We start from the raw sequence: 15960 nt of genomic DNA, 5'->3' as shown, positions 1-15960 counted from the left end.
GGCTATAAAGCACTGCATTGCCAACTACTCCTAAAAGAACTCAATTTAAAAAAAAAAAAAAGGAAGAGAAAGGGAAAGTCACATTAATTTGTAAAGACAATACGGAAATTATTTACTTCTCTGAGCACCACCAAAATAAAATATCAAGAGGTATGGTAAGGAAGAAACAGACAGTCCCTCTGACCCGAGCAATATAAAAAGGTCTTTAAATAACTTGGTTGGGTGTATGTTCTGTTTTTGTAACTTACTGCTTTGAAACTTTATTCCAGCTTAGAGATTTGCTTTAACAAAAACACAACATAATTATTAAACAAGAGAATAACCCCCCTTTTAAAAAAACCAAATGATCTTTAAATCTCCACAATAACTAATGTAGAAAGCTATTTATTTCTTCCTTTCTAATTAGGTTAAAAAAAAACTACTGCTTTAATTCTTCGAGATAATTTTCTCATGTTTTGTATTATTTGTTGACCTTTGCTTGATCAAGTTTTTAAACTCTTATTCAAATGAGTTTGGATCTAGAACTAGAGGAAAAATTCCTATTTTAAAAATATTCTATATCCACAATTTGGCCCTAACTATGTTTCCAGCCTCATTCCTTCTACCAAAGTACTGGTCTTCAAGTGGAATCTGACATCTTGTCACAGCTCACCTGATCACACCACTTTCATTCCCAATCTTCACTTCATAATCCTCACCCACTGCCTCCACTATATCCTAACTCAGACATACTAAATCAACCCCATCCTTTAATTAAGATCCATCTTCCTGACAAGTCTTGTTATTAGCACACTAAAAGAACCTCTCTTGCACCTCTGGCTCCACTTAGCAGCGATCTGATCACGTGCACCACTGATTGGGGTGCACATGTCCTGCCTTCTGCCATCTGGTAGTTACTGGTGGGTACATATCCAAAGTCCTTATCATACAAGGTCCTTCTTAATCTAGCACTTTGTTACTTTAGCAGCCTCTTCTGCTCCCTCCACGATGGGCACATCGCTCCTATCACACTTGTCTGCTGCTGCCCCATGAACATGTCTAACCTGCTCCCTCATCAGGGGCTGGGCACCTGCCCTTCCCTCAGCCTGTGAGGCTTCTCCCACAGACCTCTACCTACTCCTTCTTCATCCCTTAATTCTGTTTTGTTTTTCTTCATAGCATCTGCTATGATACTAAATATTCCTTTGCTTATTGTTCACCTCTCACTAAGCTAGGAGTTCCATAAGGACAGAGACTTCGTACACTGTAATATTCCCAGCACTTAGAACAGTAGTTGGCATGTTGTAGCTGTTCAACAGATATCTGTGAACAAACAACTGAGTGTGTCTTACATTTGCAACTATACTGTAGGCTTCTTGAAAACAGAGATTACATGTGCCTTAGTATTTTTAAAAAGTCCTATTTACGCATATATTTAGTAAGTGTATTCAATAAATGATGGAAACACAGTAATTAGGAGCAGTGTGTCTTTCTGTTCCTAGTAGAATATTAACTCCTTGTATTCACCTCAATATTTCCTAGAGCACTGAGCAGAGAACCATTCCCATATTAATATTCAATAATTCTTTTTATTTTAAATATCTATATATTTCAGGAATCATTTTTCTCTGATTCTGTGTGAGATGACTAGTAGAGTCATAGCAGTGTACATTTTTTTTCACTCTACTCACACTTAGGTTATATGAGGCACAGGGGAGAAGGCTGGAACAGTTGCTCCAGATGGAAAAGTGTCAACAGACATGACCCATATATGAACATATTAATTCAGATGGATTGAAAAGGAAAACAAGCTTTAATGTAACTTTCATGATAAGTGCAGCAAACTACCATGACACATGTATACTTATGTAACAAACTGGCACATTCAGCACATGTATCCCAGAACTTAAAAGTAAAATTTAAAAAAAATGTAGCTTTCAGATTCAGGTGAGAGGTAGAAAAATGACACAGGATGATGATCAGAATTGCTCAAGGTACCTGATTGCTTTCTCTTCAGGATTTGCAAATGCTTAGGTTCCTCTCACTAGAGAAAAGCTGAAAGCCTGGAAGGGAACAGTCAGCAAGAGAGGAAAGCTGCCTACACTAGCTTTTGAGCCATGGTACTGTAAACCAACCCCGCTTACTTTAACACAAACAGATTAGCAGAAAACATAAGGCATTTCACAAACTGGGACATCAGAACAAGGTTAAATAGTAATTTAATAATAAATTTAGTGCAAAGCACAAATTGTTTCATGTGTTGTTATTCTGTAAAGTCCTCAATTAAATACACACAGAAAAAAAGACTGAAGAAGAAATAAAAACGCTAACAGTGGCATTGAAATCACAATATATAATCAGTTTAGAACTCTGTTTTCTTCATTTCTTATTACATTGAAAGAATTTTCCCATAACAGTTAATATTTTGTCCTGTTATTAAGGGAGACTGGGGGAAACTGTCTATGATCTGCCAAGCTAAAGTTCATCATTTAACAAGTTACAATGTCTCCTACTTGAAAAAGTTGAATGCTCACGGCCCCAATCAGGAGGCTATTTCTTTCCCATTGGATACCTTCATTGAAACTGAGATCTACTGTGTCTCAAGCTAAGTGATAGTATCTTGATAGGACCTCATGATCTAAGTACCCAGAATCTACATGGGCTTGATTAACTGAGAAGAGAGATAGAACGCATTTAAACTCAGAATAGTTATGCATAACTATTAACTAGTTTTACTAAACACTTTAAACTATACAATACATATAATTCTTTAAAATTAAAATTAATATCTACCTGTTGCAAAGATGGTCCTTTCTTCCAAAGTTCTCTTCCTAAGATTTAGAGAAAAAGAGAAACAACAAAATGGCAGGTTAACTTGGGGTGGGTATGCATTCCCTAACTATACAACTGAGTCAATATTAAATAAATAAACTTTACAGTTTCCTCTAAAGCTTACAACTTTTTAGTTTTATTTCTAAAACGTATGCTTAAAACAATGACATCTCACTTTTGCCTATCAAATTAACAAGTTTTTTATAATAATATTCAAGTAGGTAAGATTAAAGACTAAGCATGGGAGGCAGGTAAAAAATGGGAAATTTATTTAGGCTGGGTATGGTGGCTCACACCTGTAATCCCAGCACTTTGGGAGGCTGGGGCAGGAGGATCACTTGAGGCTAGGAGTTCAAGACCAGCCTGGGCAACATAGCAAGACCCCATCTCTACAAAAAAAATATAAAAAATTAGCTGGCCATGGTGGTACATGCCTGTAGTCCCAGCTACTCATGAGGCTGAGGTGGCAAGATAGCTCGAGCCCAGGAGTTTGAGATTGCAGTAAGCTATGATGGCACCACTATACTCTAGCCTGGGCAACAAAGGGAGACCCCATATCTAAAAAAAAGGAGGGGGAGAAAATTTAAAAAGCTCCTAAATTGGAAGCCAATTTGTCAACATAGACCAAAGGCTTAAAGAAATGTGCATGCCCTGAAACTCAGTGATTCAATTTCTAGGAATTGACCCTAAAAGGTAATAAAAATATACTAAAATATTTATGCATAAGGACAGTCACAACCTTTGTGTACTAATGAATAATTATAAATAGCTTAAACACTACCTGTAGAAAACTGCTTTATTAAATGAAACTTAAATAAATGGAATCTCACACACCAATAAAAATCATACTATAGAAAAAGTATTTTTGAGGGAAAGGCCTTCAAAATAGGTTACATAAAAAAGTAAGCTACAATTCAGATTTACAGGTGAATTCAATTTAATGGGAAAAGACTAGAAGGATATTTCTCAAAATGTTAACAGAGGCTCCTCAGTGGTAATGAGTGACTAACTTTATTCATTGTGCTTTTCTGTATTTTCCTGTTTTTTTAAAAAAACATAAAAAATCATGGCATAGGCATTTGATAAACTATCAGCTGAATATTTTACAGACATGTTTAAACAATGATTCTTTAAAACTTTGTAAGTATAAAAAGTTGGGAGGTTCACCCCTCTTCATCAAAAAAAAAAAAAAAAAATTAGTAAAACACTTGACTCTTCCTTCTCAGTTCTGAAGTTATTCCAGTGTCTTAGTGTTCACTGGATAAACCAGATTATATATGCAACACACACTGCCTCAAAGCAAGTGACTATAATGCAAGTAAGCAAATCCATGTTGTAGAGGGAAATGAACCAATACTGTTTATCAGTAAGGAATGTTTTGCTTCTTATAAACTGTAGTTCTACTACCTACGTCTTTTAAAAAGTGGCTCTTCGTTAATGTGGACTTTTCTAGTTACAGAAAACTGCTGATACCTTTGTTGGTATTTTCCGATGCCGTCTTCAACAAGGTTAGAATGTCCAGATTGTCACCAATTCTTGCATAGTAAGAACTATCATGGCCAAGCGCATCCAGCAAGCTTATATCAGCACCATTTTTAATTAAGACTTCTACTGCATCTCTGCAACCATATTCGCAACCTAGCATGAGGGCAGTTCTAAATGGAAAAATGGAAGAGCAAAAGACTGAGAAAACTCCAAGGAAATATTGCGAAAATATTCTGCCAGAGGCTCCCTTCTTGAAGAATAGACACTACTTTAAGAAGTCATGCCTGTTACAGATATAGATTTTACTTTATATTCATTGCATTTATAAAAACATTTGCTTTGTCTTCTATATCCTTATATCCTTTAATTACTTCAACTACCAAACCAACCTCATTTATTCCACTTCTTCAGTGTCCTACAGGTAAATAATCACCACAAAAATTTTCCACAACTGATACTGTCACCCCATGTGCTCAAAACCCAACTTTTCCAATCCCTTCATGAACTGAACCACATCATGCAAACCTCCCCTAAGAATCCCTTGTCCTCCAAGAGAAGTGTAAGATTCCATTCCTGATATTCCTGCTTAGAAGAACATTGATTCTTCTACCTGGAGACCTTCACATCTTCAGACTACAACTAACGCCATGCAACATGGATCACTGTTTTATTCTATTGCAACAGAACCAATGGCACTCAAACATCTCACAGTACATCAGCAAATATTAATCATGCAACAAAACAATTGTCATGAAAATCTAGAAGGACCCTAGAAATTATTTTGTCTAATCCTCTATTTTTTAGGGTTGAGCTAACCAACACGTAATGAAATGAAATGACATATCCTATATCTAACTCTGTCTTCAATTGTGAATATTGGATCTCTTAAGGAAACTGACTCTTGCCTTTTCTCTGTTATGTATGCTGTGTTTCTCATATTCCAGCCTTGTCCCCCAACTCCCCTGTAGTTGCTGATAAGAAATTCTGTACAAAACAGGGCCGGGCGCGGTGGCTCACGCTTGTAATCCCAGCACTTTGGGAGGCCCAGGCGGGCGGATCACGAGGTCAGGAGATCGAGACCACGGTGAAACCCCGTCTCTACTAAAAAATACAAAAAATTAGCCGGGCGCGGTGGCGGGCGCCTGTAGTCCCAGCTACTCGGAGGCTGAGGCAGGAGAATGGCGTGAACCCGGGAGGCGGAGCTTGCAGTGAGCCGAGATTGCGCCACTGCACTCCAGCCCGGGCGACAGAGCGAGACTCTGTCTAAAAAAAAAAAAAAAAAAAAAAAAAGAAATTCTGTACAAAACAGGCATTAACAAAGTTTTTTGTTATTTAAAAAATGCTACATATAAAACAGGAAAAAAAGAAATGAATATAGAGTATTAGAAACTAAGGTTATAAATTATGTTGAAAACCATCTGCTATTTAGTCTATACAATATACACTGCCCTGCCTCATTGGCCTTTTGTGAACGCCCAATGAAAAAACATAGATAAAATGCTTTGAAAAATGTAAGAGCTATAAAAAATATAAAGCACTGTATGTAGATCAACCAGATTATCCCTCTCTGATCCTAAAATTTAATTTAATTTAATTTAATTTTTTTTTTTTTGAGACAAGAGTCTCACTCTGTTGCCAGTGCAGTGGCATGATCTCAGCTCACTGCAACTTCCGCCTCCTGGGTTCAAGTAATTCTCCTGCCTCAGCCTCCCAAGTGGCTGGGATTATAGGCACGCACCACCACACCTGGCTAATTTTTGTATTTTTGGTAGAGATGTGGTTTCGCCATGTTGGCCAGGCTGGTCTCGAACTCCTGACCTCAAGTGATCCGCCCCCCTTGGCCTCCCAAAGTGCTGGGATTACAGGCATGAGCCACCGCACCCAGCAGTAAAATTTAATTTTAAAATCCAATTTTCTTCATCATGCTTGGAATCAGATGATAGTATCCACAAAAACAAAGTAATATTAAAAAGCCACTTTCTTAATCACATCACTTAATTGCTTAAGAATTTCCTCCTTTGAGATGCGTAAAGAAAACAATTACAGCTATAAAATCTGACAACTAAAGACTATTTTTTATACTTTTATACTTCTAATAAACTACAAACAATAGAATACATGTTTGGAAGAATAAAATTAAGTCAAAAGAAACCAAAAATTTTACTAGTAACTACAAAAATCCCAGAAATTTTAGTTTTATTAATACTTGAATTAAATGAAAGGTGTTTCAGATACTTTGTGACCATAAACATCAGAATTGTAATACAACAAGCACCGTGATACATTAGACCTACAGACAGAGATAGGGAGAATTCTGGATAGAAATTATTAGAGCACACCAACTAAAATAGTATCAAATACAGAAGCAAAAATAAAGCAAGGGACCTCTGCAGTACAGAAATGGACAGGTTCAGAATAGGAGATGGCACTGTACCCTGGCAGAGTAAGGAGAGAAAACACCTTGAGAAAATCTATACTGACACATGTCAAGTTCCAGAACACTCAAGAACCACTTTGCTCAAAAGATTCACTAATGAAGAAGTAACTATAGATGTACTTTTTAAATTCTTCTCCTGTGTATCTTACTTGCACCCATTTCATTAAAGAGTTTTTTAAGCTTAAAACACCTGGGATATAATTCCTCTCTCCTTCAGTTCTTTGACCCAAAGATAAGGCCTAATCACTGCTTTTATTCACATTTACCCTGTCATCTTCCTCTATTTCCCTCTCCTTCTTCCTTCAGTAGACTCTGAAGAAAACTGACAAGTAGATGTTAATTCCAAGGAAAAGCAAGCCAGAGAAGGGGAGAACCCAGGGGAAAGAAAGGCCAAGTCAGAGAACAGAGCTGCTGCTTTGACTTGGCCTTTCCATCCCTGTGTATCCAGCTGGTATCTGGGAGCCATGATAAAAGAATTACCTGTTCTGTTTGTCTCTGGAATTAACATCCGCTCCTCTATCTATCAGCAGTTGACATATTGTTGGCCTACTCATCTGAGTAGCCAGAACAAGTGGTGTCCGCCCATCCTAAGCAACAGGAAAAATAAAACAGCATTAAGACAACAGATCTCCCAAAATGTAGAAGTTAGAATATATGAGTTGAAATGAGAATAAACATAAACTAACTTACCACATCTTTGGCATTCACAGAGGCCCCATGGTCACAAAGCAGCTGTATGCTAGAAGGACAATCTGCCATTGCTTTAAGGAACAAAAGAAAATGATAAATGGTGAACATCTGTTGGTAAGACACATGGTGTTTTTCTAGGTCCATATAAGGAATAAGTTCTTCAATTTCTAAATTACCAAGCTTCACATCCTTCACTCTTAATTTAGCATTATAAGCATCAATTTTTCATCTGAAAATGGATTAGACAAGATCATATTATAAATTGTCTACAATTTATTAGGACCAAGAAATAACGTCAACCTTGCAGAAGACAAGAACACACTACTATTCTAAGGATAAGCACAGATAATAAAAATCAAAGTTACAATTTTGTACTTACAGTATATTTTTAAACATGGCTATAACTGACTTGATCCTTGAAGTGTTGGCTCAGTTTTTTTTAAAGAATCATATCCATTTTTTATAGAATAGTCACAGTAAGTAAAGTATGAATCATACAATTCATATTTCTCATAAAAGCAGAGATTGCAGTGTCCACCTTTATGCAAAGTAAGGTCATTTTGCTAATAATTATAAAATCACATTATGCTTCTTTGACTAACACTATAGTTCATATTTATATATTAGGAAAAATTATTGTTAAATTCATGAAGTAGGATTATGCTTACAATCACCATGAATTTTTTAAGCCTTATGAGTTGACATAAATTATAAGCACAAAAAGTACTGACAAAGTGAGCATTCTTTTTTTTATTGGTGAAATAATAGAATTAAACCAAACATAAGAAAATCAAGTATATTTTCACTTTTCATCTCTAATCCAGCAAATCTTTTATATAAAATGTATAATCAGCTTTAAGAAAAAGATAAACTGAACCTGAATACATTAATTCAGTAACTGTAAAATTAGCGACCCTTTAGGTCCAATTATAAATGAGAATTTAAAAATGTAAAGCATAATAAATTCCAGAGTTTACATATTACTAGACCATGAAGAACCGCTTAAAGCCAAAAAGAGAAAACTGCAAACCACCCAGAAATCCTAGACTTTGAGCTAGATGAAGTAAATGAGTTTGTTTATATATCCTCTCCTTTGGGAGTATGTGGAAAGTAGGGGCTTTGGAGATACTTGGAAGGCCAGAGAGTTGAACTGTAGCAGAAAATGCAGTATTTTACCAAAATTTGTTCTCCTCCTCTTCTACTATAGAGTAGGTTTCGGAATATGACTAGTCACCTAGAGAGTTTATTTCTGAGCCTATATTTATCTTGCAGATAAATATAGCCAATTGATTTTGCTCCTATTAGTAGAATATGAATGGAGAATATTCTACTACTTCCAAGTCTGAGCTCTAGACTTTGGGCATGTATTCCACTAGGCTCCCTCCTCCTTCCTGCTAGCTAGAATACGGCTATGACCACAACTCTGCTTCAACCTTGCAGTTAAGGAAGATACTCAGAGGTAAGTGGAGAAACAAGATAGAAAGAATTCAGTTTTAAAATGACCATGAGTGACCTGTCAATATATATCGCTCAACAATTTTTTTAATTAGCAGCTGATATTGGAGTTCTTTTGTTACAGCAACTTAGTTTCCATCCTAGCTAATGCATCTAACTAATAAATATTAAGATTTCAATTGGTCAAGTTGTACCAGTTTTTAAAGCAGGGATAATAAAATATATAGTTAACTCACAGGGGTCATTGTGAGGCTCAAATGATAATGGAAAAATGCTTTGCAAATACAGTAATACCCTTCTATATTAAAAAAAGAAAAGAAATGCATTGTATGAGAAATTATCATACAAACAAATAAAATACAAAAAGCAAAATTTTTAAAAATTAAGGTATAAAATTTTGAAGGAAATTGGAAGTATAATATGTCTTCAGTGCAGACCACCTTAATCTACTGCATATATTCCATATACATGAAAAGAGAAAGTAGACTGTTTTTTTTCCTTTGGCCTTACAGTTAAATGTAGGAATATCAGACTTAGCAAGAGGTCAGGCTATCTTACATTCCAAAAATACCTAAATATATAACTTTTTTCAAAGTACTTTCTTTAAGACACCTAAAGAATAATGCAAATAAATTTAGACACACAAGTATAATAAAATATCTAAAAATCAGTATAAATCTCTTTTAAAATATAGCACATTACAGTGATATGAAAGTCAGCACTGACATCTCTAAAGGAAAACAACTACCACCATTAATTAAGAAATTATTATGTGCCAGGCACTACTTATGATTTGATTATACTTATTAATACTACTTATTGCAGTAGTATTATTAACTTCATTTTGCAAATGAGAAAAAAGTGGTTCAGACATGTTAATTAGGTAAACATAGTTTAAGGAAAGTCTTCTTCCCATTTCTCCAATTCCCAAAGATATGAAAACACACACACACACATTCTCTCTCTGTTTCTCTCTCTCTCTCTCTCACACACACACACACACACACAGCTTGGAGCTCCTTGTGAGCAGGATTATAGTTTATCTACCTTTGTACCTTTAGTATCTAGCAAACTGACTGGCTTGTAAATACTGACTGAATTAATCTTTTTAAGTTGTATAATCTAATAAATTTCTAATTTGTGCAAACTGGTTTTTAATATTCTTTGTTTCTCCATGAATTATATAAATATCTATGTGTTAAAACCCTGAAATTAATTCAAATGACTAGACATTTTAACAAATATTTGTATCCAAGGGAAACGTCTGCTCACCTGCATCATGAAGTGCAGTTCTTCCCTGCAGGTCTGCATGCTCAGTGGGACAATTGTACTGTTAAAGTAAAGAAAACTTAGTAAAGTAGGAGAGTTTTATTTTAAAATTAGATATCCAGACTCAGATGAACAGCTGTTATTTAATCTTAAAATATTCCACTTATCAAAGAAGCTAAAGACTATCAGACAATCCATGAAATATTCTGACATGGAACAAATACAGTAACATTATATAACTAAATTAACAATATTTCACCAAACAGGAAACATATGGTATATTATAATGAATGGCATGAAATACAGGAAAATATGTATTGTTTGGGTTTTTTTTCCACAAAGAATTAAAACTTGAGATACCGAATCAGAAAAGCAAGTGAGTTCTGCTATGAAACTTAGTGAATATGTTTATAAAAATGACTGAAATCTTTGACGGGAACTTTAACCAACTAGTTAGAATTTTGTGGTTACCTGATTAAAAATATAATAATATTATGTAGTATAAGTTATCTATGTTTGTATAAAAATATGCAGATGCTATGTTGTATTACTTTATCTTCCACGATAGTCTAGACAACAGAAAATTCCAACCTTCAGCTATGTCAACAGGAAGGTCAAGCCTTTGTTATTTATTTTTAATACACTGAGTTATGCAAGTCACTTCCCTCAGAGTTTTTGCTCTTTATTGTCCACATTCCTTCACAAATGATGGAAAAAATATGTAAGCTCATAGTCAAAGTTAGTTTACTATTCTCTTTGATCTAAAATTCCAAAAACACGTTAAAAATACATCTACGATTTGTTGTCAAAATAATAAAGCTAAAGGATTAACCACTTCCACTACCTGTAGAAGTTTTTGTAGGCACAATGCATGTCCATACTTAGCAGCCAGGTGAAGAGCATTTCTCCCTATAAATAATTTAAGATACATGTGAAGGATTATTTTCTTCATATGTAAATTGAGGATTTTTATAGAAATATGATTCCTTTTTTCCAAAACTAGTTGACAACATACTTAATCTGTAAGTATACTTTCAGTTTCCAAAGATGTTTCATCTAGCTTGATATTTTAGTAAGAGATGATATACGTACCAAAACAATGAAGGTAGAAAGAAAAACTAATTATACAAATCTATGACAAGCAGGAACTTTGTTGTATTCACTACTATATCCCCAGCATGTAGAACAGTACCTAAAACACAGCAGATAATTAAATACTGGCATAGAGAAAAGGGAAAGGAGAGAAAGACAATGAGGAAAGAAGAGAGAGAAAGAAATACCGAGATTTCACATTACATTTCCAAATACGCAGTGTGGACACTGAAAACTGAGAAAGTTAAGAAGCGTAAGGCATAGAAAGGGTATTCCTTAACTGATTTTTCATGCTTTGGCTAAAATTCAAGGTTTATTATGTAATTGTATCTCTGAAAATCAGACAACTCGTGCAAATATAATTTGTATAAAATGTGCATTTTAAAGGAAATGCCAAAGGGGGTAGGGAGGAGAGGTTACCAGTTAATCTGAAAGGTTAATTCTGAATACCAGAAAAGAAACTTGTAGGAACGTTCTACCTCCAAACCCTATTTTTCCTAATTATATTTCTTTATACAAACACCTCTTGGATGGTGAAAGATATAAGGATTTAACCAGGCTATTCCAACTTCTAACATTTAATGCTCTTAATTTCCCTCTAATCTCACAAACTTCTTTTCTTTTCAATTTATTCTTTTAGAGACAAGGTTTCACTCTGTCATGCAGGCTAGTGTGCAGCCTCATAGCTCAGTACGCCTCGAATGCCTGGGCTCAAGCGATCCTCACAGCTCAGCTTCCAGAGTAACTGGTGGCTCGTGCCACCATGCGCAGCTAATTTGTTTTATTTTGTGTAGAGACAGGGTCTCACTGTATTGCCCAAACTGGTCTTGAACTCCTGGCCTCAAGCAATGCTGCTGCTTTGGTCTCCCAAAGTAACAGGATTACAAGCATGAGACATCACACCTGGCCACAAACTTCTTAAAATATAATTTGGGGGCCGGACACAGTGGCTCACATCTGTAATCCCAGCACTTTGAGAGGCCTAGGCAGGTGTATTGCTTGAGCCTGGGAGTTTGAGACCAGCCTGGGCAACACAGTGAAACCCCATCTCTACAAAACATATAAAAATTAGTCAGGTGTGGTGCTGTATGCCTGTAGTCCCAGCTATGCAGGAGGCTGAGGGTAGAAGATCACTTAAGCACAGGAGGTCAAGGCTGCAGTAGCCATGATTATGCCACCACACTCTAGCCTAAGTGACAGAGCGAAATCTTGTCAGAAAAAAACAAAAACAAAAACACCATAATTTGATTTCACAAGTAGACCTTTTTGCTAGAAGAGTAATTTATGTTTTATTCATCTTGGAGGGATAAATAAATTGGCTTTCAACTCTCTGGTCACTTCCGTGTAGCTGACTAACCAGGTTGCAGAACAAAACATAGTGAGTCCAGGTCTTTCAGGTTTTTCAATAAGTACAGATACAATATATTCAACTACACCCAAACATCCTCTAATTAGAAGTCAATCAGATGTGATCATTTCAAATTTCAACTTGCTCCTGTTCATGGACAAGTGTCCTAGAAACATTTCACATTGTGAAAAGTGACTAAAATAACTGTTACTTACATGCAAAGTAAGAGATAGCATGGAGTGGAGATGGTAGAGTTAGGCACAGTGGCAACAGTACCTGGTGTTCAACAAAATGCTACAGAAACTTGGTCACACAAAAATGTCGGGTCAGGGATAAGGAAATACCAAATCTAGCCACTTGAGATACGGCAGCAAAAAATCAAGGAAACACCAGATCTAAAGCTACCAACATAAATTACAACACAGGTGCATACCTGGTAAGACCTAAGTAACAAATATCTCAAAACTGCACTAATTTGAAATCTGGTCATTTTAAATACACTTTTATATTAAACAGCACTTAAGATAATACACATAAAGATGTGTATTCACATTGTTCAAATGTCTACATCTGGATTATAACAGACATTATAGCAATTGAGAAAAGACCCTTGTATTCAATAAAGGACAACTCTAGGGACAAACATATCAAAACATATCAAATGAAAATATAAACAGCAGCAAAAACAAAAGACAGAAGAGTTAAAGATGGTATGTTGGGGTGCAATATATGAAATAATGTCTGCTGAGCTTGGGGAAGCATTTGAGCTTGATCTGCAATGAAAGAAAGCAGGCAGAAGTCACTAGATTAGCCACTAGGCAAAATGTCCAGAGTAGAAAGAATACAGACAAAAACAAGAAAGATACTTGTTTGAATTGGAATCCGCACAAATAAATAAAGTCTTAAGAGCTCTGAAGAGGTATGGTTAGTCCAAAATTTCTAAAAATAAATATTCTTCTACATCAATGGAAAGCATATATAAGCAATAAACACATTTCTTTGTTCACTCAAAGGTAGCAGATAAATTGGTCTTCTTAGAATCTGATGTATTCTTAAGTAAAGATTTACCTCACTAATTCAATTGTGATCTGTCTCCCTCTCCCTCCCTTCCATTTCTAAACACAATGCTGGGTAACAGTAATGTATTTATTTGCCCATACATGGAATCACAGGATAAAAAATTGTAAAAACTAACAAACAAAAACCTTTTAGTTCTGGGTCAACTCCTGTATTTAATAGAAAAACAAAGTAGAACTGCAAAGAACGAAGCTGTCAACAGTCCCAGAGAAGTGAGAATGTTTATCCCAATAGATGGAAAACTAGCACTCTCATGGAACAAGAGATAGTTATATTCAAATACTTGAAGGTCTACCTTTGATGTACAAACTTCTTTGATGTACAAACCTTTGTTGTAAGATTTTAAACGACAGACAAAGCTACAAATAAGTGTACGCAGAAAACTGAGTGAGAAATATATTTTGATTCTGTATAAAAAATGATTTTTTTATAAATATAGCTAGGAACAGAATGGGTTCCTTATGAGGCATAATGGTTAAGAATACAGATTCTGACTGCGACTTAGCTACTGAAGGGCCTTGGGCCAAGTTACTTAACAGCTCAGGGCCTCAGAACCTCTCTGGGTTGATATGAGAATAAAATGAATGGGTAAAGTGCTTAGAAGAATAGCTATTAAATGTTATATACATGTCAACTATTCTTGTTATTATTGTTGTCCTTGATGATAATGTTTTTATGTGGCAGTTAGTTCTCCATCACAAGAAATATCCAACCAAATGCCAAATGGTCCCTAATGGTTCTTCAAAATCTGAGATTCTAGGATTCTGTAACACTACCAGGACCTGTATTAGAATTTAGGTCTCCAACTGCTCGTCAGGAAAGCAATCCTTTCTCCTAAATTCCCTATACTTGACCTCTCCCACGATACCTCAGAAGTGAACTCTTTCTCAACTATTTAAAAACAGAAAATTGAGGACATCTCTCTTTAAATCACATTTAGGTCTGAATAAAAATGTTAGCAGTGGACAATGTTTGTTTTCGCTTTATGTTTTATAATTAACTATGGAGGCAAACATACCTGCAGTGTCGCTGGTTGTAATATCGACTCCATGTATAAGGATGGCATTCAAACACTCAAGATTCCCCTTTGAGGCCACAACATGGAAGCTAAACAACAAAAAAAAAATTTGTTGCGCCAAGGAAAGGACCAAAGGTCACCTTAAATGTTACATTAATGTCACCCTTTATTCAACACACACACACGCACACAAACACACACACATGTTTTAAAGGCTACATTAGAACACCTACATATTTAATTAAAATTAAAAAAAGAAACCTATCTCATTTACGTAAGGGGCCAATACTTTCTAAAAATACCTGCTTAGAACCAATGAAATATACTAATGTGCAAAAGCCTTAATAAGAGAAAGTTTATACTATAATATCATTAACTCTAAAGTTTATAGCAAAAGCATTGCTGCTTGGATCTTAATAAATGCACTGAAAATTTTCTATCAGATTATTTTATTTAGTTTCAAATGGTTTCATTATTTTATTTAGTTTAGCAGAATGCTGAGGCCAAAGACAGATCCAAACACTTACCTCTTCTTTTTAGAATTATCAAACTAAACCTGACTTAGAAAAGCCTTCAAAACAACAAGCTAAACTACCCTTAAAATCACAAAAGAATCAGCGCCTTCTTCCCAAACATTACCAACTACCAACTAATTCTTCCTTTTGTTCAAAGGCCTGGGCTTGTATGATTGGCTGAAGTTTCACATGAACAGGAATAACTGAATGTTTCCTAATAAGGCAAGTTAAAGTTTAAAAATTAACTTTAAGCCATCAAGTATTCAAAATGCTAGTTAACAATATTTCATTATTTATTTGGTCATCTAATATTTTATTAATCAACAAACATTACTGAAATACTTTGTGTGCAATGAGAACTGACATTCTGTGAATCTATGAATTATGCTGAGTTTAACAAAAAGAACTGCCACTGACATTGAATATTACTCTACAAATCCAAACTGGTAAATACAATAGTTGTTGACAAAGGATGTTGAACTCAAGTAGAAATAAAACTGAGGCCTTAAATAAGTGCAATAACCATTCTAAAGATGCCAGGAAATAAAAAATGTGAAAGTGCTCAGCAGGTGCCAGGATACAGATACACTCCTGTAGCCCACTCTCAGCAGAGGTCTTCCCTGACCACATCATTAAAATTTTTTACATTTCCCCATTCACCAAAACCTTAGTACTCCTAATTCCCCTAATCCCTGCCTTTATTATTCTACACAGGATTTAATATTTTGTAATAGAATAAATTCATTACTTTATAGTCTATCAA

At 35.2% G+C, this 15960-nt stretch overlaps 1 protein-coding gene across 5 annotated transcripts in view; it reads right to left on the bottom strand.

Moving 5' to 3' along the window:
- UACA (uveal autoantigen with coiled-coil domains and ankyrin repeats) overlaps positions 1-15960 on the bottom strand; it is a 103593-nt gene that overhangs the window by 23399 nt on the left and 64234 nt on the right. For 4 of the 5 annotated variants that reach the window (XM_055277933.2, XM_055277931.2, XM_063638811.1 and 1 more), the window contains exons 3-9: positions 14683-14771; positions 10992-11056; positions 10151-10208; positions 7424-7494; positions 7214-7320; positions 4285-4466; positions 2773-2810 (exon numbers count right to left, since the gene is read on the bottom strand). In XM_055277933.2, coding sequence (XP_055133908.2) covers positions 2773-2810; positions 4285-4466; positions 7214-7320; positions 7424-7494; positions 10151-10208; positions 10992-11056; positions 14683-14771 — 610 coding nt within the window. Of the gene's footprint in view, positions 1-248; positions 2744-2772; positions 2811-4284; positions 4467-7213; positions 7321-7423; positions 7495-10150; positions 10209-10991; positions 11057-14682; positions 14772-15960 lie in introns of those variants that run through there. The other variant, XM_055277934.2, reaches the window with a different exon arrangement.

Source organism: Symphalangus syndactylus, chromosome 5 (assembly GCF_028878055.3).
Source record: "Symphalangus syndactylus isolate Jambi chromosome 5, NHGRI_mSymSyn1-v2.1_pri, whole genome shotgun sequence".
In the NCBI taxonomy this organism is placed as follows: Eukaryota; Metazoa; Chordata; class Mammalia; order Primates; family Hylobatidae; genus Symphalangus; species Symphalangus syndactylus.
Note: the sequence above shows the minus strand (reverse complement) of the source record. Positions and strands in the feature narration are given on the sequence as shown.